Source organism: Lontra canadensis, unplaced genomic scaffold (assembly GCF_010015895.1).
Source record: "Lontra canadensis isolate GAN:19392208 unplaced genomic scaffold, GSC_riverotter_1.0 scaffold82, whole genome shotgun sequence".
In the NCBI taxonomy this organism is placed as follows: domain Eukaryota; kingdom Metazoa; phylum Chordata; class Mammalia; order Carnivora; family Mustelidae; genus Lontra; species Lontra canadensis.
The window spans coordinates 7,472,408-7,498,288 of record NW_022631076.1 but is presented as its reverse complement, the minus strand read 5'-3'; the positions used below and the strand labels follow the sequence as shown (position 1 = coordinate 7,498,288).

The 25,881-nt window shown below is 45.4% G+C and overlaps 1 protein-coding gene across 8 annotated transcripts; it reads right to left on the bottom strand.

The window, feature by feature from the left end:
- Window positions 1–812: 812 nt before the first annotated feature.
- MRO (maestro) lies at window positions 813–24,150 on the bottom strand. Of its 8 annotated transcripts, XM_032882488.1 has the most exons (10): window positions 24,077–24,150; window positions 22,949–23,084; window positions 18,217–18,325; window positions 11,921–12,023; window positions 10,165–10,311; window positions 8,910–9,092; window positions 6,272–6,427; window positions 4,891–4,998; window positions 4,474–4,554; window positions 813–2,542 (listed from the first exon to the last, which is right to left on the bottom strand). In XM_032882488.1, exons 4-9 carry the CDS (start codon window positions 12,017–12,019, stop codon window positions 4,501–4,503), a joined length of 747 nt encoding a protein of 248 aa, XP_032738379.1. In that variant the 5' UTR covers window positions 12,020–12,023; window positions 18,217–18,325; window positions 22,949–23,084; window positions 24,077–24,150; the 3' UTR covers window positions 813–2,542; window positions 4,474–4,500. The 8 variants fall into 8 exon arrangements, with proteins under 8 accessions (XP_032738379.1, XP_032738386.1, XP_032738378.1 ...); XM_032882495.1 differs by lacking the exon at window positions 4,474–4,554 and having other exon boundaries at window positions 24,077–24,145; XM_032882487.1 differs by lacking the exon at window positions 813–2,542 and having other exon boundaries at window positions 4,255–4,554; window positions 24,077–24,149.
- Window positions 24,151–25,881: the final 1,731 nt, after the last annotated feature.

Below are 25,881 nucleotides of genomic sequence, written 5' to 3'. Positions count from 1 at the left end.
AGAACTGGAGAGCTGGTTGGAGGTCAGGAGCAAAATTAACCAACATTTCCTGAGCATCTTCTATGTGTCAAGCACTATGCAAAGTATTTGATGTTGTACAATTGAATCTTTGTAGCATGCCACCACTATGGGTAGGATTATTGTGTCCATTTCACTGATCAGCAAACTGAGGCTTGGAAGGCTGCCTTACCCAAGTTTATACCAGTAAGTGGCAAAGCCAGATTCACAATGAGGAGGGCCTGATCAGGACCCATCTTCCCATCTTCCTAATTGCTCTGCCCTACCTCTGAAAAAGAAGGACACTCGGAATGGTCTATCTACCCAGTGAATGGCGGATAGAAACAAGCAAATGGAGGGTGAAGCATTCCAGGTAGGAGGAATTTAGGAAGAGCCAAGGGAAATCATAAGTTGGTGTCTGTTACAAAGAATCTTACATGTCAGACTTGGGAGTCTGCTTAACTCGATAATTTAAAGGGGCCTTTGAAATATCAAACTCTCTTTCTTCAGTAAACTGGGATGCACTGAGTTTCTCTAGAACCCCGAGGTTTTTCTAAGAGTGTTTAACACATAAATAAAAACAGGAACAAAAGACTTATTCTCTTATGGTCATACCAAAAGAATGTAAAGTCAGTAAACATAAATACACTGATAATCAATCATAAGTCACTTTATTTGTCATTGATAGGCTAAAACGACAATGTCACAAAAAGACAAAGGCAAACACATGCTACTGAGAGCGAGTGAAAACCATCCCAGGCTCTCCGAAGCATGCCACCTTACACACCAATAAGCAGCATGCATGCCCCTGACACACCAATACGGAGTCCATTTTTACTTTAAAGAGCATTTTTGCATGTGTTCTATGATTGCAAAAGTAATACATGCTTATTGCTGAAAACCTGGAAAATGCAGAAAAGCACAAATACACATTTGCCTTATTTCTAGCACTATCTGCTAGCTGTCCACACAGCTGCTATTTCTGTCCTTGTAAAACATACTCGTGCTTTTTATAACTCAACATTATGGACCGGATTTCCACTGGATTCTGTTCACAGTGAGTTCCAGTACTGATTACTTGTTAGATTTTCTACTTCCTTCTTTGTCTTTTTCTCCTTTCTCCTTCCCTTTAAGAAAGGTTCATCATGCGGGCAACGGGAAGTAGGGACCATGTTTTATGTGCATCTCTACCCTGAGCACATAGCACGGTAACACCTGAACATTCATTTTTCTTTCTTTAATTCACTCAACTGTTGCATATCTAGTGTTTAAAAGTAAAACAATGTCAAAGCCTTATCTTTAGATTAGCAAATTAACAGGTATCTTACAGGGAAAGGGTTACTTAAGTACACAAGCATATAAGTCACCTGCAGATGGGTTATAAGGAGAGAAGTGATGGTCCTCATTTGACAAAATGGGCTTCTCCCAAGGGGGAGTAGCTTCAGATGACTTCCGGACTTTTTCCTCCCCAATCCACATTTATTTACTAAGCACTTACTGAGTACCTTTGAGGTCATGTGACAGACACAAAGCTAGACTGTGTAGGATCCCTCCTTCAGCAGCTTCCCTTGAACCAGGGGGAAAAAGACATGGAGGTAAAAACTTTCAAAGAGATCAAACATGTCAAGCAGCATAAGACTGCTAGAATGTTCTGGGAATTCAGAGATGCGAGCTCTTTCCTGATTGAGGGGATCGGGCAATGATCAGTCTTAGAGTACAGAGAAGATATACACCTGAGATGTGTGTATGCATGGCTTGGGGGGAGGGAATTCAAAGCAAAAGAAGGAGACTGAGCAAAGGCAAAGGAGCATAAGAGAGCGAGAAGGGTTTAAAGAGAGAGGAGCCAAACTTGGCTAAAGCAAAAAGAGTAACAGAAGAAAAAGCTGGAAAGGAAGAGTGTGAGCCCATGGCTAAGAGCCCAGAGTAGCAAACTACTTTGGACGCTGTTCCCGCTACAATTTGCAACTATTTAGTCATTGAGCAAATGTTTCTGGATCAGCTGCTGCGTGCTGGGTGCTGTGATGCACAGGGTGAGATAGAAAAAGGAGAACAAGGCATCCAAAGGTCCAACAAGGTCCAAAAAAAGGCATCCCTTGCTCTCACCGCAGAATTCCATCATAATATAACTTTCTAGAAATATAGTTTAAACTCAAAGAGGACTTATTAAGAGCAAAACAAAACTGGCCAAATGACAAAATTAGTGATTAGGAACCTCTTTTGGTTACTTATTGCCGAGTGACAAACTATCCTAGAAGTTAGCGATTTAAAACAGCAATCATTTGATTCACTTGCTTACAATTTTGCAACTTGGGGTGGGCTTCATGGAGACAGCTGGTGTCAGCTGGGTCACGTGGACAGCCGGAGTCTGGCTGGAACGGCCAACGTGAGTCACGCGTCTGGACCTCAGACTTCACTGTGGATTGGGTTCCTCAGCTCTCCACATGGCATCCCATGCAGTTAGCCTGGTCTTTCCTCCAAAATGGTGATCTCAGACATTCTTCTTCGTTCCTGGTAATCTGGCGTCTTACATGGCGGCTGGCTTCACCTGGAGCACAAAAAAGGAAGCTGCCAGGGCTCTTACAGAGTAGCCTGAAATTGGCATACTGGTATTTCCAGCACATTCTCGTGGTTAAAGTGGGCCACAAAGCCAGCCCAGATGCAATGGGAAGGGTCTACACAGGGCATGAGTGTTAGGAGACATGATTCATTGGAGGCCACCCAAGTGAACAGTCCATCCAAATCTTAAAGCCAATTCAATAGCATCTTCCACAATTTTATCCAACTAAGGGGCATTAAGTACATAGATGTCTCTGCTCTAGTGCACATAACCTGCCTGCCCCATTCCACCTCCAGCTTTGTCGAATGCTGGCCAGATGCAATTATTTCTCAGGCCACTCACTGATGGCTTAGCAGAAAGCATCAGATTCCACTGGGACCTCGCAACATAGTTTCAAACAGGCCAACATCTGGGAAGGGAGAGGGCTCTCAGCTCAGAACCATCCCGCCTGCTCCAGAGTCATTTTGTCATTCCCGAGTCCCTGGGTCAGGTACCCCAGCCTCAAAATAGGAAGGAAGAAAATTCGTTCATGCCTGGTTCCTGCTTCCCCTTCTGCCATCTGCCACATTCTTGTCTCGCCTAGGAGACACCCTTCATCTGTGTTATACAGTCCCGTCTCCGGAAAGCTAGAGCGGAAGATTAAGTTCCCAGTTTTCAGAACAATATTAAGATCCCTCTGCAGCACTTATGATCCACTTGTGTTTTCCATTTCCCAAACTGGACACAGTCGTCCCGTATGGCCTGAATGCCAAGTTTGGTGATAATATCAGGATTTCTATAGGAAAAGCTTGGAAGGCAAACTGGTTGGAGGGAAAGTAGGAGGGGCTGAGGTTTTTCTTGAAACTTTTTACATGAGCCATGTGATCCCTCCTAGAATTAGAATTGACTGCCAAAAAAATTGACATAATTAGCCAAGAGGTGACAAGTAAAAATATATACTTAGACCACCAATTAAATTAATAGAGATGTGTACTTAGTACATATAAAAGCAAAAGTTAACTGAGTTAAATAGAGCAGAAGCTGAGTATTTGTTTTTTTTTTTTTATTTGTTTTGTTTTGTCTTTTTTTTTACGTTTCTATCCATCTGTCAATTATTCTACATTGAGGCAGAATCATATGGTGATTGAATATGGGCTCCAGAAGTCAGATGGTCCTGGCTTGAATTCCAGCTCCGTCTCTCACCGGGTCATCTGGGGCAAGCTACTTAATTTCCCTGTGCCTTAGTTTTTCTCACCTGGAAAATGAGGATAATAATAGTACCTTTCTCATAGGGTTGTTGTAAGTATTAAATAATACTTGCAAAGCGCTTAGTGTCCAATAAACATTGTCTATAAATGTTACTTATTATTCCATACATTACTGTTAGACTGAGGTTTTTCAACACACACTTTCTAGATTTTTTTTCTCTTTATTAATTTGTGTTTGGGATGATCCTGGAGGCAATGACTGTTGAAGATTATGAGAAGCTAAAGGTAGTCTCCAAACCCCCTTCTTGGGCCTTTTACCAACTTTAAATAGATCCTGCCAATAAAGTCATCCATAACAAACTGCGAAGTATCAATGACAGATTTAAAAAAATCACTTGAGGTAATATTCTCCTAAACCTCAGAAATTAAAAATAAAATAAAAAATACAAGATAGGTGACAGAGACGAACTTAAGCAGCAAAAAGAACAATAAGCACCGAATCTACATATGTTTTCAACAAAGCAGGTACCTTCTCATCAAATTTGCATGGGGAGGAAATGAGATACATAAAAGCAATTGAGAATTTACTTCGGATAGAATCATACAATTCCATGCAATTGCCATCAATTGTTCTCCCAGCATCCCGTTTTCTATTACAATCCCAAGAGGCAAGCAGAAGCATCCGAAGAGTTAAAAGAGGGGGGATTATCAGCCCCCCAGCAAGGTGCTCACTGGAACAATTTCCCTGCGGCTCTGTGTTTACAGAATCTTATTTGCATAGAAGAACTGCAGGAGCTCTGGATGATAGTGGCTCTGAAAGAAATCAGCAAAAGCGCTCGTGAGGGACGGGTTCACCACAGCTCTTTGGCAGTTGTCAAAGGCAAAGCATGAGGACCATCAGTCTTCAGACTCTCAGATCATGGCCTGTGTTCATCTAATGGTCTACACTAAGAGTGCCAATAGATTTTGTGTGTAATCCTCTGGGCGTTTTGTCATTTACATTGCATGACAGGTTAGTTACAAGGGAAACACAATTGGCCTGAGTTCTTTTATGGGGAGTAACCCCCAAGTGTGGCTGCCCACCCTCTGGGTTATCACCAGGAGGGCGGGGACCTCTGGGAGAATTCTCTCCCACCTTCTCTCACTCACCAGCTGCCGGCAGAGTTTAGGGTTCCTTTGATCTTCTTCGGTCTGGAAGCCGGTTTCCTTTCTTTCTTTCAGATATGGAGAACAGGCTCGAAATGTTGTTTTGCAAGCCTAAGAAAAATAATATTACCATCTTATTGTCAAAAACATTAGAGAGTTCTAGAATCCAACTGAGGAAGAGCACTGCACCGGATCTGTGGTCTGGGGGCCACTGAGGGTATGAAAGTAACTTCCAGAAAGTCTGAAGACATCAGCCTTAAAGGATTTTGCTTCTAAAATAACCATGTCTATAAGTTGGGGCTGGTGAGGAGAGCAACACTTTACAGTTTACCACCGGTTATCATCCCATCAAAAGTAGTTCTGGATTCCTAAATTCCCAAATTCATTCTCTCTCTCTCTCTTTCTCTTTCTCTCTCTCGTGTGCACTAATTTATTTATTTTTTAACCTTTTTTTTTTAAGATTTTATTTATTTATTTGATAGACAGTGATCACAAGTAGGCAAAGAGGCAGGCAGAGAGAGAGGAGGAAGCAGGCTCCCTGCTGAGCAGAGAGCCCGATGCAGGGCTCGATCCTAGTACCCTGGGATCATGGCCTGAGGGCTTGATCCTAGTATCCTGGCATCATGACCTGAGCCAAAGGCAGAGGCTTTAGCCCACTGAACCACCCAGGCGCCTCCTCGTGTGCACTATTTAAAAAAGACAAGCGGTTTAGTGGAACCTTTCACTCTCGGTGGTTTTTGAAAACCTACGTAGATCCAACCCTGTTAGGACATGTTTTCTCTAAGAATAAAACAAAAGCTCTAGAGGGGATTGAGAAGCCAGACGCAGTGACAGAAGCTAGCTGGCATGAGCTCATGTCCTCGTCATGTGGGCTACTGCCCCACAAATTCGACCCAAATTAGGGCCTCTCTGCCCCCAACACTCCAGTAACCTGAGTTTATCTACCTCTGGCAGGCACTGGATCAGGCCCATGGGGCAGGAGCAGATGCGAAAGAGCCCGCTGGCTCAGAGAGAGATGAGTCCCTGGGAATTCACTTCTTTTCTTCTTTTTTTTTTTTTAAGGTTTTATTTATTCATTTGATAGACAGAGATCACAAGTAGGCAGAGAGGCAGGCAGAGAGAGAGAGGAAGAGAAGCAGGCTCCCTGCTGAGCAGAGAGCCTGATGCGGGGCTTGATCCCAGGACCCTGGGCTCATGACCAGAGCCGAAGGCAGAGGCTTTAACCCGCTGAGCCACCCAGACACCCCACGTGGATACACTTCTGAGTGTCCCTAACGGAACCGGCAGAAAAGGTCTAGCGGCTCAGCGCAACAGGGCACCACCGCAGCCCCTTTTAGGAATGGCCAGAGCTTTAGCACAGCTGGTGGGACTCTCACAGACTTACCTTGGCAACCTGGGGATTTCTGTCCTGTAAATGTATCAGGAGGGAATCTTGAGTCTGCTTGACCTGGCTGGTGAAAAATGTCTTCCATTTCCGCCCAGCAAAGGCAGCCAATTGGCCAAACAAGACGAAGGCTGAGTATCTCAGGTTGTCATTCTCCTGTGGATCCCCGGTGAACAAAACAACAGAGCCCAGGTCATGACCAAAAGGCCACTGCATCAGAGGACATCCCAGTCATTGTGCTTTGTTGCATGGGTGGGAGTGGATCACAAGATCCAGTCTAAAGCACTTAGCTGGCTTGAATGACAGTCTTGACCGACTGTCTTCTCCAGAGGACAAGACAAGCAGACTGGGGGAATCACTGTGCTAATCCAAGCTTCCCAACTCTGTTCTTTATTACTCAAAGTTTTGGAGATAGAATACATTTGTATGGTTCAAATTTCAAAATAATAAATTCATTTTATTATCAAAAGTAAGTCTCCTTCTTACCCTTTCTGCCTGCCACTCAATTTCCCTCCCATGAATGAACAAAGTTATAAATTTTGTGTGTATCCCTCCAAAAAATTAAGAAGAAAAAGAATAAAATATGCATCATATAGTTCTTTCTCACATTTTTAGGCAAACAGAAGCACACCATCCCACTGTCATGTACTTTGATTTTTCATCAAATGATCTATCTGGGAGCTCTTCCCGTGTCACTACCTAAAGGAATTTAGGGTAGCTTCATTTTAATTCATTTGACCCATCTCCTTTTGATTATTCCCAGTGTTTCTACTAGGGCATCTCCTTCACTTCTGGTCTGAATTTCTCTCTTCTGTGGTAGAAATAACAATTGGTAGAAATAACAATTGTTTCTTTCCTGACACCTTGCCAACTTTCCCTCTTTTTAGTTAGCGGAATGGTCTCTGAGGGCGTCTTAGTGGGTGCAGTCCTTTCTTCTTCTCTAAGGTGAGAGGTCTGGTCCAAGTATCTCCCTTTCCTGACGAGTAGATCAAGGCTCAGGGCATTTCAGTGACTTGTGAAAGTCTCATTGTTGGGTGACAAAGAACCGGGGTAGCACCCAGTCTCCTGACTGTTGGCGAAGGGATTTTATATCAGCGTTTCCTGGTCCCATGAAATCTCTAGGCAAACCACGAGGAACTGAGCTGGGCTGAGCCTCTTCAGGGGCAAGAAGCACCTAGAACTGGGGTCACAGACACTCAGCAAGACCAAAGACCACTGACCATTTCATGAAGAACTGAAATTTTTTAGCACATGGGACACTCACACAAATTGCTTTAGTGGTGCACTTTCTTCACTGTGTGTGTGTGTGTGTGTGTGTGTGTGCATAATTCAATTCATTGCTACCCTTCCGCTCTAAGAGGTACAAGACACATAAGATGGGTGCCTGGCCTGCTTAGGGCCTGACAATCATATGACAGGGAACACATGCATGAGAGAGCACAGGGTGAGATGGGTAGTCAAGAAGGCTCCACTAGATATACACTGTCAGGAAACAACTCTCCACAAGTATCTCCAGGTTACTATACACCCAGGGCTTTCTGGTCAAAAATTGTAGTTCATCTGGGTATAAAAAAGTGATTGCATGGCAAACAAGCCCTGGAAATTAAATTGGACCTGAAGAGAGATTTAGAAATCTCTCTGGAGATATTTGTTTACATTCCAGGGAGGTAGAGACCTTCCTCTCCCCGCTACCCACAGAGATGACTGGTTTGCATTCCAGAGCAAAGGTCTCTTCTGTCTCTCTGAGCAGGAGGAGGGGCAAATGGGTCAAAAGCTCCTATATAAACTCTTAGTTTCATAATTTCAAGGTTTCTGTTCCTTTCATGTGGCTCAGGTCCATCCGGAGAATTCAGTGTGGGGAACTCACGCAAGGTGCTTTGTGAGTAAATAAAAGGTCTGTAGGTCTGTTTCCTATTCTACAGGTATTATCTCTCTGTTAGAGGATGTGTGTGTGTGTGTGTGTGTGTGTGTGTGTGTGTGTGTGTCTGCAGCAGGCTAACTGGTCAGATTGAAAGGAAGGTATCTCAGAGTCCCCACAGTTTCAGAGCAAACAACGTTTCAGTGCACTTTTTACTTAGCTCACCTTGTCCCGTGGCAGTGAAAAGCCCAGGTTCTGTAGTCAGAAAGTCTGGGGTCATATCTGCTCACTGGTTCTATGAGTCTTGGGCAAGTCACCTAACCTGTCTGTGCTTTGGTTTCTTCATTTATAAAGTGAAGATAATAATAGTGCCTACCTCACAGGGTTATTGAGAAGATTCTATGGGATAACCCACAAGAACTGCCTAGCACTGGGCCTGGCACACAGTACTGGCTCGCTAAACACTAACTAGTGTTATCGTCACACCTTAACAGAGCACTCAATACATGTCAGCACTGTTACCATCACCTTGACCATCATCTTCATCACCATATTCATCATTGGTGTGTATATATTCACTTCTCCAGAACAACAAAAACTCCTCCTTCTTTATATGTCTTCCATAACTGCCAGTACGATATTAGTCTTTCAATGATTTCTTAATAAAGAAGTGAATAATACAGACCATGGTCTCTGAGCAACACACCAGCCAGGGCTCATATGTATCTCATCCTACCTCAACTTTAATAATCCAGAATTCTTCCAAATTGTCTCACTTACATCATCTAATAAAGTCCTGGTCTGGAGAGTGATGTCTACGAAGAAAGAGCCTAGACTTTTCCCCTGGATCTTGCCCAAGATGATGGTCAGTGTCTTCAAGCTCTCGTGGATGACTTCAGCACTCACAGGGTCATACAATCCATGCACCAGCAGGTCTAGGACAATTTTCTTATACTTTCTCACCTGTTAACAAGTTTGAAAAGCATGAGTAGTCCAGAAATTGCTCCCTGGGAGTTGAAAAGCAATCCTAATTCTAATCCTCCAATAACCTAGGACTTGGACTGAGAGCGCAGCTTTCTTCAGGTACTATGGCAACAACACTCATTGAAATACAAATGCTTCCCATTAACCTGACCCAAGATCCAGCTCAATCTTGGAAGAACAACAGGAAGAGCAGTCTGGAGCTTGGCCTATGAGCAGATGAGGGCGGGAAGGGAGCATCAAGGAGTGCGGTGGTCTGGATGATCTAGGCCTCTGAGGCAGAGCAGATACTTTTATCGGGGGTGAGATGAAATGATCACTGAAGTTGACAGTTGCTAAAAGAGGTGGGGAAAACATCTTTTACTACACAGGCATAAATTACTCAAAAATAAATTAAATTCACCCAAGAGGGTGATGTCCAGGTGTGTGTTAATCCCATCTGCCACTCTGTTTCCCAAGGCTGATACTACTGAGGAGTGAAGATCCCCCAAATAACCCTAAATGAGTCACGCCCTTGTCCAGTCTTCTTCTCCTGAATGTGGAAGGAAGCAGTGACTTTTCTTCTAGCCTCTAAAATATGACAACAAGGATGGGATATCATTCCCATGGTTGTATCACATTACATAAGAGTTCATCTGAGCAGGCATGAGCAGGTGAAGCTCTCCTGCTGGCCTTGAAGAAGAAAGCTTACATGCTGTGGGAGAAGAGCCTCAAGGAGTTGAGGTAGCCGGTCAGCAAGAGAGCAGGGACCTTGGTCCTACACCTAGAAGGAGCCGCATTCTTCCAACGGCCACAGAGGCTTCAAAGAAGAGCGCAGGCTTCAGAAAGGAAGGCAGTCTGACCCACACCTTGGTGGTAGCCTTGTGAGATCCTGGGCAGAGAACCCGGCTATGCGGTACCTAAACTCCTGACCCAAGAGAACTACAAGAGGATGAATGCTAGGTCTGTGGTGATCTGTCGCACAGCAGCGGATAACTGGTACGTGGAGCACCATCTCCCGGTCCTGGGGACTCCAGGCCATGAGGGCCAGTTGGGTGCCACCTTCCCCTCCTACCTTGTCAGGGGTCTCACAGGCCATGGTTCCCAGACCTCTCATTGCCATGTGGCGCTTTTTAGCGTTGGGGTCCTGGGCTCTTTCTGCCAAGATGGAAAACACATTCTTCAGAGACTCCCGCTTCTGGAACCTCAGTGTCCAAGAGACCTGTGTAGTAAGTAAAAAATGTATTGATCTGGGGAATGTTCAGAGTCATACCTATTCCAACCCCAATCCCTCCCTCTAAAGAAAATCCTGCGTGGCCTGCTCAACTCAGCCCTTCTTTCTCCACCTAAAGACACCTGATCTGGGGTGCCTGGGTGGCTCAGTCATTAATCAACTGCTTTTGGCTCAGGTCATGATTCCAGGGTCCTGGGATCAAGCCCCACATCGGGCTCCCTGCTCAGGGGGAGGCTGCTTCTCCCTCTCTCACTCCGCCTGCTTGTGTTCCCTTTCTTGCTGTGTCTCTCTGTCAAATAAATAAATAAAATCTTTTTTTAAAAAACCACCTGATTATTCCTGGAAATACATTAGTTTGATCTACATAATGAAGAATTTTGGTGGAAGAGGAACTAGGTAGAGACAAATAATGCAGGGCTGGTGTTGAGGTAGGTTGGGGGAAATATGGGGATAGGTGCTCTAGGATCACTGAGGGTGTGCTAGAGCTCAGAAGAAAGGGGGCTTCAGGGGCGCCTTCAGTCAGTTAAGTGTCTGCCTTGGCTTCAGGTCATGGTCGCCAGGTCCTGGGATCGAGTCCCACATTGGGTTCCCCGCCCACCATTTGTGCTCTCTTTTGCTATCTCTCTCTCTCTCTCTGTCAAATAAATAAAGAAAATCATTAACAAAAAAAATATATAAATAAATAAAGGGGGCTTTAGAGAGTTGATGTGAGCTGATACCAGGGATCCTTCACAGGACGAGAAATGCTGGGCGTCTTCCAACTCAAAGAAAAGCATTTTCCCAACCCTTTGTCTTCCCTACTTTCCTGCTCTACCTTGAAAGATGTGTCTACACTTGTTTTCTCCAATTCCTCTCACCTTTATCTCTTGAACCTTCTGCAGTCAGATTGATGCCCCCCTCCCCCACCTCCACGTGATTACATCCAAGGGTTAATTCTCAGTGCTCGTCTTCTTCAACCTCTTGACAGCATTTGGCCCGACTAGCAAAGCACACCTACAAACATTTCAGGACACTTAAAGGCTGTCCCACCCCAGAATGCATACATCTGAGCTACTAAGATTAGGAACAGATATACATAAGTAAGGCAAATGGGAAACACCGTGCGGCTAGCACAGGAAGCCACATCAGGGACTAACTGTCACTACAGGGCAAGAATCGGGTCCCCTCTGTGGTGAGCCTATGAGACCAGGCAGGGCACAGTGTTCTGTGCCTCATACAACACAGCAACATATGCTGATGTCAGAACAAAGACAATCCAGACAAGATCCAGGAAAAGGCACCTTCTTACCGTCCTGGGGCACGAGGGGCTGCAGACCAGACCCACAGTCCTATTCGGTATTTGGGTGATTACCAGGTCTCATCATTATTTCTTAGCACGCATTGTAGCTCTTTCTATACTTTTATGATTAAGTTTGCAGTAAATGAAATTCCTCCCGCTTATCTCGTTACCCTATGAACCTGCGGTCTGTGTTATGAGAAGCGTCATCAAGCTTTTTCCAGAAGCACCTCAGCTGAGTGACCTCAGCCGATGCAGACCAGGCTCTTTTACAGGTGGTTGTTGGGGAGGGAACTCTGTTCATAATATTTTGTGACAGACCTTGGAAAAGAAAGACATCACTGACGTCCTTTTCTTCTTGGACTGGGTGATGGGGACCGGCCCGGTCTGGCCCAGGATTCCTCTCTGTGTTTGATCCATGGAACTAGAAGAAAACAGAATCATCATATGAGCCACAAACACTCTTCCAAGACTTGTCATCGACAAGCAGTGTCATACAAAACACGGTGCCAGGGTAAGAACACAGAGAAGCAACATCCCTGAGGCCTGTCCTTTAGGACCCCGTCCCCTTGGTGAGGCGACACAGCTGTCCCAGCAGTAGATAAACAGCAGGAGGAAATGCAGCAGGGGCACCCAGACCGTCCGTCCCATGACTCCCATTCTGTCCTGGAGCCTTCTTATATCAGAATCACCAAGGAAATAAAACAAAGGTTCATGGCCCCACCCAGATTCTCATGAGTTAAAGTAAAAAGTAGCCTGAAACTCTGTGTTTTCAAAAGCTCCTCAAGAATGTAAGTTGGTACCGCGTTTTAGAGAGGATCTTGATATCATCTCCTATAATTCTGAAATGTACATATCTTTCAGCCACTCTTGGACCCCACAGAGACAATGGCACATCATTTACTCAGACACAGACGTATACAATAGACACTGCCACTTTGTAATGTGAACAATCTATAATGTCCTTTGATAGTTGTGACTAATTATTTAATATAAATAAGTTAGAACTATATATCACAACTACACCACTACAGATGACCGCAATGTTGTCATTGAGAAGAATACCAGGGGAAAAAAAACCCCTAAAAACATACTTGAAAAAAGAAAAATTCACATGGATAACATGTTAATAAACATAATTTTTTGGAAGGAAAAAAAGAATATTGGGCAGACCCACCCATGCTAAAATGATCTCCAAAACATGCTGTTGAGTGAAAATCAGTATGCTGCTGTTAGTATGAGAAAGAGAAACATATTTGTACCTCTATGCTTGCATGTGCATAGAACAGGGAAGAATGCCTAAGCAATTTTAACAAAAATTGCCTGTGGGGTAGAAATCTGAGCAAACATACTTCTTATTTTATATCTACAGTTTTGTAATTTCACTGCCAGTATATATTGTTTAAAATATATATTATAAGTAAATACAGCTCACAAAGTCTTGCTGATCTACCGTGTGAGTTGAGGTACAATAGTGTAAACTAGTCTGAACTAGGATAATAGAATCCATTGCCAGATCCAAAGTCATGAAGAATTCCCTTATGTTTTCTTCCAAGATTTTTTAGAGTTTAGCTCTTATATTTACATTGTTGATCCATTTTGAGTCCATTTTTGTATGTGGTATGTGGTAGGAGTCTTGCTTCATCAGAACCACTGACTTTTGTTTTGGTTAACAAAAAAAAATTAGTGGGAGAAATGACACACAAGGAGCTGCAGGGGTTGTCAGTCGCTAGCCACAATAAAGTCCCCTGAGGAACTTTCCTCCATCTCCCACCTGTCCTGGTGGTGCCTGGGACTAAGTCTATCACCATCTCTGGAAGTGAGCCCCGCCATCAGTAATCTTAAAGCTCACCCAGTAATTCCAGTGGGCAGTCACTGAACTAGGGTGAGTACCGACCATTTACCTCGGTTTGCCCCGCAGTATGGTGACTTGTAATAAATATATACTTGGTCTCTCTCCCTGTTTCTGGCACAGAGCTCCTAAACTCGTTAGAATTTCCCAAGTGATTACAGCGATCAGGGCGTCTTTGTCATGTTAATGAGGTGACTTTCTGAAAGCCTTTTCTTACCAGGGGGTGAAGCTGGTTGCCAGGGGGACGAACCCTGTGACTGGAGGGCGGGGAAACTTCAGTCCCCTCCCCTCCTGTTGGGAGGCTGGAGGGGCTGGAGACAACCCACAGTCAATGATTGAATCAACTGTGCGTAGGTAAAATGAAGCCTCGACAAAACCCCGAAAGGTTGGGGTTCAGAGAGCTTCCGGGCTGTTGAACACGTGGCGATCTGGGGAGAGTGGCACACTCAGGGTGTAGCAGCTCTATACCCTTTCCCCATACGTCACCCTATGCGTCTCCCACCTGGCTTTTGCTGAATAATATCCTTTAATAATAAACCGGTGACTCGGTAAGTAAAATGTATCTCTGATTTCTGTGAGCCATTCTGGCAAATTCCTCAAACCCAAGGAGAGGCCTGAGGGAACGTCCAGTCTAGCTGGTTGGTCGTTGGTCACCTGCCGATGTCAGAAATGAATTGAATTATGAGATGCCCTGTCGGTATCTGCTGAGAATTGGAGACTTGACTGGTGGTGTGGGACAAAAACACACACTGGAGCCTGGCCCCCCGGGATGGGGGTGTTCCTGGGACGTGGGATTTTGCGTGCTAAGACCAGGGAGGTGTCAGGCAAACCTGGACATGTTGGCTACCCTACTTACTGTACTTGAATTGCAAACTTATTTAAACACGGGCGGCTGACAAAACCCAGCCCCGTTAAACGGCTTGGAACATTTGACTCTGACCTGGAAGTTCAAAGAGAGTGGTTTCTCCACTCTCTTTGCCCCTCCCTCGCTGCGGGTTCCGGTGATGCTCTCTTGGTCAGAAGACACTGGAGAGATCCATGAAAACGCCTCTTCCTCTCCACCCCCTAGGCTCTTTTTCTTCTTCATCTCTGGTCAGCAGAGCTCCCCTCACTACCACAATGGGGATCTCAAACAAAAGCCCAGAAAAAAAATCACCCCCACCAATCAGCAATATTTTCTCTGTTTGAATAAAGGCATTCTCATAAGTTCTACATTCCATTAAATGCCAGCGGTTCTCACACTTGAACATGGGCTAGAATCACCCGGAGGACTTGTTCTAACACAGATTCCCAGCCCTGATCCCCAGAGTTTCTGATTCTGTGCGTCTGAAGCAGGGCCCCACATCCACATCTCTAACAAGCTCCCGGGGAATACCGGCGTGCGGCTGGTCTGGGGACCACACTTAGAAAACCACTGCATTAAGAGAAAGAAACGACACTATTCCTATGCCAGTCTTCTCCAAAATGAAGGGATTTTAAAATTCACACGGACGCCAGGCAGGCTTGGCTGTTTCTTTTGGGGCTCTTCCCCACACAACCTTCTGTTTCAGTAGAACCCGCCCCTCACGGGGCTGATAGAGCTGACAAGCACCTGGCTGTGGGTAAAGGAGCTGAAAATGGTCGAGCTGGGGGCTGCTCACTAAGGAGGCCTCCTTATAAGACAGCTGGTATCTCCATTCTGATGCACGAAAATCACACCTGAGGCTTCTCTCCGTGGAGAAGGAAAGCAGAGCCGGTTCCCTGTTCGTTACGCTGGACTTCTCCTGTCGGACTGGCAGAGCAGGGAAGGGGTTTAGCCATCCAAACCGTCAGCTCCAGGCTTCAGAGGCCAAGCATCCAGCCCCGTCAGTTCTTCATAGTCAGGTGGAAATTTAAGGTCCTGGGAGGCTCTCATGCAGTGCTAAGTCCGTGAGGGCTGAGTGCTGTCCTTGGTAGGTTCGGTATGAGGTTAGGAAAACGCCCGGGGCCGCTAGCAAGCCCTTCCTACCGCCCTACCTTCTCATTGCAAGATGAGAACTATGATCTAGTTCGGTCACACAGCTTGTCAGGGCTCATCTCCATTTCTGGAGCAGGAAAAACAAAGCCGTTTCTCACCATGTCAGCCCAGCCTCCGACATTAGAATCCCCCACAGTGCTGGGTATTAACCCCAGGCCTACTTCATTGTTACTGGATCGGAATCTCAGAGGGCACAGAACCCGACCCCAGCACTGCCTTTTCTTTCTTTCTTTCTTTTTTTTCTCCCTGCCTCTACAGTGGAACTTAAATAACTCCAGAATTGACATACCCCACACATCGGGAGAGACCCCAGAAGTCAGAGGAGCAGCTGGGGCCAAGGGGATAAGAGAGGAGAGAGTGTCAGAGTCTTTGCAGAGGACACGGTATTGACATCATGTGTTCGTGAAGCTCCTTGAATTTCTTTCACGATAAAAATCACATTGAGCTATACAGGCTATGATTTGTACCCTCTTCTTGGATACTATTCCCAAATAAAAAGTTCCCTTAAAAGTGAAAAGAAACATAAAAGTTAGCTTGGGGTCCCAGAGCCCCTCACCCGGAGTTTTGTGGCTGGTGAGCTTGCTGCACCTCCTACCCACAGGCCCTTCTTCCTGCCTGCGGTGTCCTCCTCCCTTCTCCTTTCCAACCCGTAAGTCCCTTAGACCCAATGCAGCCAAACAAAAGGACAATTTCTGTCTGTTGTCACGCAGGATCTCGGAGAGGAGGATTTTAAACATGGCCTATGGAGTCAAAGATTTCTTAAGTGTTCTAACTGGAGCTGCAAAGCCCACTCACCCCCACACTTTGCTTTGAGGGATTAGGTTTTTCTGGTGGGTTGCTAGGGTCATCCCAGGTGCCCAGGCTGGTGTGATGGAGTCTGGGAGGCCACCTGGCCACAACGAAGCCAAAGGCATGGCTCTGCTTATAGTTTCGTCCATCCCCGTGTGCATCCTTCCTCCAGGAAGTCCTCCCTGGGTGTGTTAATACCTTGTGCCCTGGTTTTCACTATTTCTGAAAGCCTGGAGCTTGTCTTCATCACCATGGTGTGATTTTTCCTGGTCTTCCTGAACAAACATGGATTGAGGGTGACCTAGAAAACTGCTTTGTGCTTTAGGCTGACTCCCAAATGCCTCTGTAATTTTAAATCCTTCTGACTCAAAATACTAGGTTTATGGTCAATAATCCTTTTATTCAGTGAAGCCAAAAGGTATATTATGAAGGCCAAAATTATAAAACACTTTGATCATTTCTGTAAAACAAGGGGAAGAAATTGTTAGATTTCTCTTTTTTCTTTTTTAGGAGGGGAGGAGGGGAAGGGGCAGACGGAGAGAAAGAATCTCCAGCACGCTCCATGCGTAGTGCTGAGCCTGACGCAGGGCTCGATCTTAGGACCCTGAGATCATGACCTGAGCCGAAATCAAGAGTCGTGTGCTTAACCGACTGAGCCACCCGGGTGCCCCAAAACTGGTAGATCTCTAAAAACCCTCCCAATACTGACCTTATTAATCATCATAATAATATTAACAGCTACCACATATTGGGCACTGTGTATGCTAGGTACCACATTTAGCGCTTTGTCCACACTGCAGGGAAAACCATTTCAGCTGACCTCTGCTGGGCCAACTTGCCAGGGGAACCGTGTTTTCCATACCCTCGTGACTTGCACCAACCAGTGAGTGCGGCATATGGTACCCACTCCTCACTTCTCCTTTTATGCTGACCAAGAACCAGTTTCTGACACCTGTACTTCTTACCATAACTGTGGCATTTAAGCATTCAAGAAATTGATGAAAAATGAATACACAGAGAAAGGAAGTTGTTTCTATGAATGCAAAATGGAATGTTTTGGAAAGATCCAACAACAAGAAGCTGCTCAAACCTTGCTGTCTACTTAGAAATGGTGTGGACAGTAAGCACTGAGGAAGAGTCTTCATGGAACCATGACTGGGATCTGAATGACCATGCAGAAGCGACTTTATACGGGTCTCCCCTGGTGTCTTTCAGATTTCATTCCACTGAATGAAACCCAAACCAGAACTCACAGATGATGTGTGTGCCTCAAAAGCCACCAGCTCATGGATCCATATTCAAAGAAAAGACCACGGCTCTACATTAAAGACCGGGGAAGTCTATATTTTAAGGTAAACTATGTGAGGCGTGTATTGCCTTCTCTGACTCTCTGCTTTAACAACCCTCTTCCATTAGCTCTCTCCAACCCAGTCCCAGTCTCCTAAATAAGGGGCTTTTCTTTAATCTTCGAAGTAATCGAGAGGTCAATTTAATTATGTCCATTTTAGAAAAGAGGGAAATGATGCTTAGAGTAAGGTCAATAACTCAGGTCAAATCTCTAGTAAGGACACAGCAGAGACCATGACCTGTACTTCCATGTGCAGGGTGTCACCGTGTGTAAGGCGGATGTCCGGTCCCCAGACAGCGCCCTGCAAGCTCACTGGGGAAGGACATGCTGTGTCCACATGTTGGCACCAACATCTCCCCTTCAGTGCCCCTCCCGCTTCCTAAAGCTCTTTGATGACTTGATATAATGACCTATAATCTACCTATTGGACAGAGGTGGACTGACATAGTTCGCGAACAGAAGAAAGATTGGCTTTATGGCCAACATTGCCCACTTCAGTTTTACAAAGACGATGTCAACTCCCCCTGATGTCAGTGACCCGAGTGACATTCCAAAACCTCCCGGGATATCCCGATCAACCTTGGCCTCCTCTGGGCCCTGGGCGGGTTGCCGGGAGCCCTGGGGGCCCTTACCTGGCGGCGGTCACGTGGTCATCTGCTGCAGGTGCGGCTGGAGCCCGGGTCGGATCCGCTGTGGTCGCCAGGTGGGGTGACTAGGCTCAATTTTCCCAGCCCTGAATTCCTAACGTAGAAGAAGGGGAATAAGAAGGTGAAAGAAGATCTTTTCGGGATAACGGGTCAGCACAGAGTGTTGGAAAGTGAGAATCCCGGGGCGGGGGGCGGGGGGGGACAAAGTTTAGATGACCGCATTGCGGTGGGGGAGGGAATTGCGCTCGAATACCAACGAGATTGTTCTTAGTGGTTGCAAGCATCACTTGTGTCCTTTACTTTCCCAGACTGTGCTGAGGTGTCGTTCCCCCTTCCCCTTGCTGTCTTTTCCCCCTTATTCTTCCCTCCGTTCGGGTCTCACCCACACTTTTCAAAGAAAGGACTGCAATTCCGAGGCTCTGCCCCTGCACCAAATGAAGGGCTCTGCCCAGAGCAGTTCCCCGATGGCACCACTAGATGGCAGCATCACTCAATGGACGGGTTCCAGGCTCCGCGCACAGCTGCAAAGCCTCCTTCCCTAATCCAGTTCCAGCAGCATTAATCTAGGGATGGGACACTGTGTTCCAGGCGGAGCAGCTTCTCTGTGATTGGTTGGTGCACCCACAGCTACAGCTTTAACGCTGACGCCCCCTTCTGCTCCACAAACACCATCGGTGCTACGAGGACAGATTTAAACTCTCAACAAAACTGTTGATTTATTGGTAAAACAAAACAAGAAAACTGGGAATTAATTGTACTTGCAAATTTGGAGACCTCCTCTCCTCCCCTCACTTCTCCCTCCCTGGACTTCCTATAAATCTGTTTATCACTAATTATTTATTGTCTGGCCTTGTGTTTGGCAAAGTGGGCAGGCTATATGTCCTAAGAGAAAAGAAGTCACATTTTCAAAGCTCTTGGAGTTTATTGTTATGCTAATAAATGTTTATTGGGTATTTCTATGTGCCAATCGTTCAGGTAAATATTTCGTAGACTATCTTGTTTGATTCTTACCACAAATCTAAGGTAATTACTCTAATTATGATCCCCATATTAAGGATGGGGAAACTGAGGCACTGGGAGATGTCTTTGCCAAATGTCATGCAGTTAACTGGTGGCAGAGTCAGAATTCAACCTTAGGTTAATGTCACAGCTCAGACTCAGCCATGATGCTGTGTGGTGAACAACTTTAGGAAACACGATTAGTTGACACACACAGTGTAAGCAGAGAAGTAGGTCAGAGTGGAAGTGTGAAAGAAAAAGTAGAAGGAAAGAAAAGTGATGCTTTTGAGAAAACAAGAAGGATGAGGCTAACACAAAACCCTCTCTGGCCTGGGCCCACTGGGCACCCATGGTGACCTCTGAGAATGCAATTTCAACAGTGAAAGAGAAAGGAAGCCATAGCACTAACCTCTGGGAAGAGGAAATTGAGATGTCTTGCTAGAGGAAGAAGGCAATAAATAGACTGGAAGAGAGAGCAAGGTCAAGCTAAGGCGTTCTGGTGTTTCTGTGTGCTTTTTAGAATAGAATGGAGATTGGGCGCATTTGAAAGCAGCTGCAAGGGAGACGGGGCTCATGCAAGTACTGGAAAGTGGAAGAGGAAGAGGCAAAACCAAACCAAACAAACAACAAAAACACCCCCCACAAAACAACATAAAACCCAGGGGAGGTCAGTCCAGGACACAGGGGCAAGGGTGAGCTCTGGAGAAAAGGGAGAGAGAGGCCCCCCTTTCATCCGAAATGGGAGGCAGCCACAGAGATGAGTAAATTTAATTCTTCCAAGTGAGCCTTAATCTTCTCAGTAAAACCAGAGTTGGGTTGTCTGCCAGGAGTGGGAATAAGACTTGGGAGGACATTTTCTTATGGTGAACTAATCCACAGAGAGCTCAGAATGACCAAAAAGCCGATAAAATTAAACCAGGCAATGGAGGTGGCTGGAGAAGGGAAACTGCCCTGTAAGGGTGCGGATTCCCTGCCAAATCTCGCCCCGGAACCAGGACTGAAATTTACCCACTGCACGGACAGGAACACAGCTGATACAATGCATGACCCCTTACATTTTAAGTTTGCTTTCTATTCAGGTTTTAAAACATTTGCCAGATAAATACTGTCCTTGTTGCCTGCCAAAGGGGAAATTAAAAGGCAGATGTGTTCTCCCTGTTTGGCTTAAAGCCACAGAGAAGATCACAGGCAGAAACAGAACCGGTGCCCAGGAAACTCACCGATCCAACTCCAGTTCTATTAAACACTTCCCACAAAGGGCATAGGCACAGCTAATAGCCCCAGCGAGTTCCAGACGCAGCACAAAGCTGGGAAGCCTTCACATTAGGATGTGATACCCAGCAGAGCTAAGCTTCTCCTAACGTGGCCTTAGGACACAGCACCGTTCTAAAGGGAATTAGAGAGAGGAAGTGTCTTTGATAATTTGATTGCAACATATTGATACACTGATGACACAATGTCCTTCCCGCACCATCATTATTTAATTTTATTGCTTAAACAACTCCATTTTCCTTCTCAACTAATATTTCCTTATCAGCAAAAGTCCATTACTGGGGCTGATGTAACCGAAAAATCAAAGAGGATGATGACTTGGCCTGCATTACTGATGAAAAGGGCAATAGGGAGCACTAAATTAATCAACAACAGTTCACCTTCCCTTTAGACTTGGGAAATGAGGACAAATCGTCACCGATCTAATGGTTTTTCTCCAGCGTGAGCATTTTCAGAGTTCCCTCCTTCTGTGTCAGTGCATTGTCTAGGTGAGAAGCTTGTCTTAAAGGGATGGTTTTCCATTTCCTCCCTCTCATCTTCTTTTAGGAAATCCCTTCCAGCTCAGGCCAACCCCCACCCCCTTGGTTTTCACTTCCAGAAAGAAATAAAATCAGCTGCTTGCTCAGTCACAAATGGACAATACCCACTTCTCACTCATCTGTTGTTCATTCTTCAAATGTTTACGGAGGTCCTACTCTCAACACGGCATGGTGCTCTCCAGGGGGCACAACTCTCAGACTGTGCTCTCCAGGAGAGCCAACCGAGAGAGGAGTTGAGACATGGTCTGGTGTGTTCGGAGGAATCCGTATGTGCTGTAGACAGGAGCTGACAAGGAGCACGGAGTCAAAGCCTAGTCCATCAGGATGTCCTTTGTAAGGGAAGGAGCATCTGTCCCAGGGCTTGCCAGAAAACAGAGATTAGCAGAGGCAGACAGAAGAGAAAGGCATTCTAGGAGGCAGGTGCAGCATGGGTTTAGGAGCCCAGATGGATGAACCAGATGACCCAGGGAACCTCACCTTTTCAGATTCTTCCAGAAGCTACCTGCAGCAGTGTTGGAGCCCAGAGCTTCCTGCCGCAAGCAGCTATCCCGTGAGAGGCTCTTCTCAAACTTCAGCACTGGATGCTTCCCATTCTACTGTGCATCTGGGTTTTTTCCCCCCACATAAAAACCACGGTCTTTTGGTCTCAGATCTTTGAATGAGTAAATGCCATAGGGAGAAGCACCAAGTTTATTCCTTGGCTTCAAATACCCTCTTGCACAGGGAAGCAGAAGCCTCCTGATACCCAGGTCGGGGGAGTGGAGTGAAGATTCTCTAGCCCGACAATGTCGAAGATCAGAAACTTGCCATCAGCCATTTGCTTGTCTAACCCACTGTCTGGCTGTCCTGCCTTCTGTTTTCCTGACTTTATTATTTGACAGGCATTATTAGTACCGGATTGTGAGAAAAGTTCCAGCTCTTCCCTACGTAGCCTGAGATGATCTCTGAAAATTGTTCTCTACTCGACCCAAAAAACCCTGACCAATCATGCAAATCAAGAGGTTCAAATCTCTGTGTTTACTTTAAGAACATCCACGAAACAGCCCAGAAGATCAAAGGTATGCGTCTCTGAAAAGCCACCAAGTCTCTGAAAGATGTCACATTACAGAAGCCATGCATGCCCCTGCATCATTACAATGGTGTGGGACTCAGGCCAAACGATGGGGCTAGACACAGGGTCAGTGGCCCCAAAAGAGGGCTGAGTTTTGGCTGCGCGTGCTTAAAAATGGAGAGAGTAATGCTGAACTTAAGAATTTAGATGTTGAGGGGTGCCTGGGTGGCTCAGTTGGTTAAGTGTCTGCCTTCAGTTCGGGTCATGATCTTGGGGTCCTGGGATCAAGCCCCACATTGGGCTCCCTGCTCCGTGGGGAGGTTGCTTCTCCCTCTCCCTCTTTCCCTCCCCCCACTCATTTTCTCTCTCTCTCTCTCAAATAAAGAAATAAAATCTTTAAAAAAATAGAATTTAGACCTTGATTCGTCAGTCACTGGGTTCATCTAGATGAACGAGTCCCCAGAGCTGCACCTCGGGATTTCAGAACTCCCGGCCAGATGAACCCCCCATAAGCTCCTCTGCCTGCTGAGATGACCCTTACTGAAACAGAGCAGATTATTGCGCCGAAGAAAAAGACAACCCCAGAATTAACTGGAGAAACAAAATTTGATGGCCCACGAGTAAATTCAGCATAAGATAAATGCCACTAAAGGTTTAAAAAAAAAAGTTCAAGCTCAAACACCTTTCCTATCTGACTCATGAATTATGCCCACATCATCACCAATGCCCTGACTTCCAAAAAATAATCATAAATGTACATAAACATCTTTCAAGCTAACTGGTTAAATCTACAGCAATCATAGAACTGTAGAGTTTGGAATCAGTTGAATACAGGAGACGGTCTGTGCGGTCTTACCTGAGCTAGGCAGTGAGCAGAGCCGCGGGACTGGATCCTGCCTCAGACCTCATCCTGACCAGAGGTGAATGTAACTAATCCCAGGAACATCGCAGTCCTCTAACCAAGCGTGGGGCTGGCCAAGCTGCATTTTGTCCTTGAACATGAAACATAGAATGAGTTGGAGTTTTATCACGAGAGGGAAATACATAATAAGACCTTTTTAGGCTATCTACCCCCGGTAATTGCTAGAGATACGTTTCGGGCCGTGCTGTTTTGCAAACTTTGAGGATTCTTACGTTAGTTTCCTACTTTTCAAGGGCCCCCTGAGAAAGCTACGTGTACCTATTGGTGAAGGGAACCGGAACAACAGACATCACCATGAGAGGCCAAATCCATTCCACCAGTAAGACTGGGTGTCAATTTGTCCCTGCTCTTAACGGCCCGAGGCATTGTTAAGCTATTTGTCATGTTGTCCTCACAGTCCTGGGGGAAAGGGGGGTCATTCTCATGCCTCCTTGACAAGCAGAGAAACTGAGAGGCAGGCAGAGTGAGTGGGTCTTGCCCGAAGTCTCAAAGCCAGTTGGTGGGACTGGAGACTCCATGCTTGGCTTCCTCTCCTGTTTTGACCAGCTAGCAGCTCCATGGATCTGGCCACTCACCTCTAGAGGCCACTCTTGTTCTCTGTGGCCTTCCTTCCGGGAGGTCTTCCATCCCTTCCTGCCATCCCTTTCTTCTCCACCCTCTGCCCCACCTTCCTGGCGTCTATTTTCAGTTCGTTGTGGACACTGCTTAGTATAGTCCTTCTTCTTAAACTGGACAGTCTCGGGATTGCATTTACACTTACAGTAGAATCCCAAATTCTACTGTAGAGAGTGAGTGACAGAGTGTGTGTCACAGAGAGTGTGTCACAGAGTGACAAATGTGTCAGCATTTTATGACACAATTTCAGGCACACTTTTACCAACGGAACAATGCGCCCATGTCCAGAAGTGCTTGACAATGTATGCTTCTGTCATTAGAAACACAGTCTGTGGTTGGGATCGCTGACACTTCCTTGAGCGACGGGAGAAGGCTATCGTACTAGGACGTCTTTTACATAGCCCGCTTCCTAATCCCGTCTTTGATCCCGCGATCCCAGCCTCTCACCGCAAGTCCATCACAGCTGATTGTGTCTTTCCCAGCATTGCTCATTTAATTCCTCCAGAAAAGAACACGAGAAGACAGTTTTATCAACAGACAGGAATCAACTCTGTGGGTCTTAGGTCTCCAGCAGCTTCTTCTCTCTCCCACTGATCTCTCCGAGCCTTTAAGAGACTATACATTAGATTGTCCCCAGAGAATAAAGGAAAGTAGGTAATAAGCAAATCGCCTAATACCCACTGGGATCTTTTTTTAGTAGTTTTTTTTTTTAAAGAGATTTTATTTATTTGAGAGAGAGACATCATGAGAAGGAGGGAGGGGTAGATGGAGAAGCAGACTTCCCGCTGAGCAGGGAGCCTGATGTGGGACTCAATCCCAGGACCCTGGGATTATGACCTGAGCCGAAGACTCTTAACAGACTGAGCCACCCAGGTACTCTTTTTGGGTAGCTTTTAAGTATTCTTGTTCTCATTCTTTCTTATAATTTCAGGTAAATGAACAGTGATCATGGCTTAAAACAACACAGCAAGTTTTTGACCTTAGAATCCACTGCTATCAGGGGGTGCCTGGGTGGCTCAGTGGGTTAAAGCCTCTGCCTTTGGCTCGGGTCGTGAACCCAGGGTCCTGGATCGAGCCCCGCATCAGGCTCTCTGCTAGGCAGGGAACCTGCTTCCCTCTCTCTCTGCCTGCCTCTCTGCCTACTTGTGATTTCTGTCTGTCAAATAAATAAAGTCTTAAAAAAAAAAAAAAAAGAAGAATCCACTGCTCTCTCTGTCAAAACTGATGCCTATTAGTACAAACATTTTAGAGGGGAAGTTGACAATATCTATCAAAAGTCCTTGTGGATATGCCCTTTGACATAGTAGTTCTGTTGATAGTCCCCTAGCCCCAGGTGCTGTGGTGATTTTGTGCAAATCAGGAAAAGAAACCCTTCCTTAAGACATTTTATGCTATCTGCCAGAAAATTATCATAATAAGTATTTAAAGTTATGATATCTACAAAGATACTGTTGCCCACATAGATGAAGTGCTTTGTGCAATGTACAACCAATGCAACTGTATATGTTCTCTCCAGTTCCTTATGAATACATATGAAGGACGACATCAAAATATGTGTAAAAAGTATTCATAGAACCATTATTTGTAATACCAAAAAATTGTTGCAAATGTCCATCTGCAGAGGACAGGTTAAATAAATATAGTAGGGTACCTTTATACAATGGAATACTAGGGCGCGGAATAAAAAAACAGAGTAGACCTATGTATGCTGATACAAAACGATATTCGAGGTGTATTATTAAATGAAAAAAGTAAGGTGCAGAGGAGAATATATTAATAATTCAATGTAGGTGAATGTCTTTTGAGGAAAATTTGGCTCTATCAGCAATTTTTTTCTCAAAAGACATTCAAGAAATCATTAATAGGAATCTTCTAGGAGGTGAGTAACTGGCAAGAAAAAAAAAGGTTTTAGTTCAAATGTATACTTTTCTGCATTGTTTGAATTTTCTTACCAAAAGCATTTATTACTTCCAGTTTTAACAATCAACAGGGATAATCAGAATAGAGAGATAAACAGGGGCACCTGGGTGGCTCAGTGGGTTAAAGCCTCTGCTTTCAGCTCAGGTCATGATCCCAGGGTCCTGGGATCAAACCCTGCATCGAGCCCCAAATCGGGCTCTCTGTTCAGCAGGGAGCCTGCTTCCGCCTCTCTCTCTGCCTGCCTCTCTGCCTACTTGTGATCTGTCTGTCAAATAAATAAATAAAATCTTAAAAAAAAAAAAGAATAGAGATAAACAGAATAATCTTTTTTT

Coding starts and splice junctions, on each gene's coding strand:
- MRO (XM_032882488.1), bottom strand. CDS start 12,019: ATGGATCAAACACAGAGAGGAATCCTGGGCCAGACCGGGCCGGTCCCC. Junction 9,093..10,164: donor CCTGTGAGACCCCTGACAAG/GTAGGAGGGGAA, acceptor ACTTGTTAACAG/GTGAGAAAGTATAAGAAAAT. Junction 4,555..4,890: donor CTAAACTCTGCCGGCAGCTG/GTGAGTGAGAGA, acceptor GATTTCTTTCAG/AGCCACTATCATCCAGAGCT.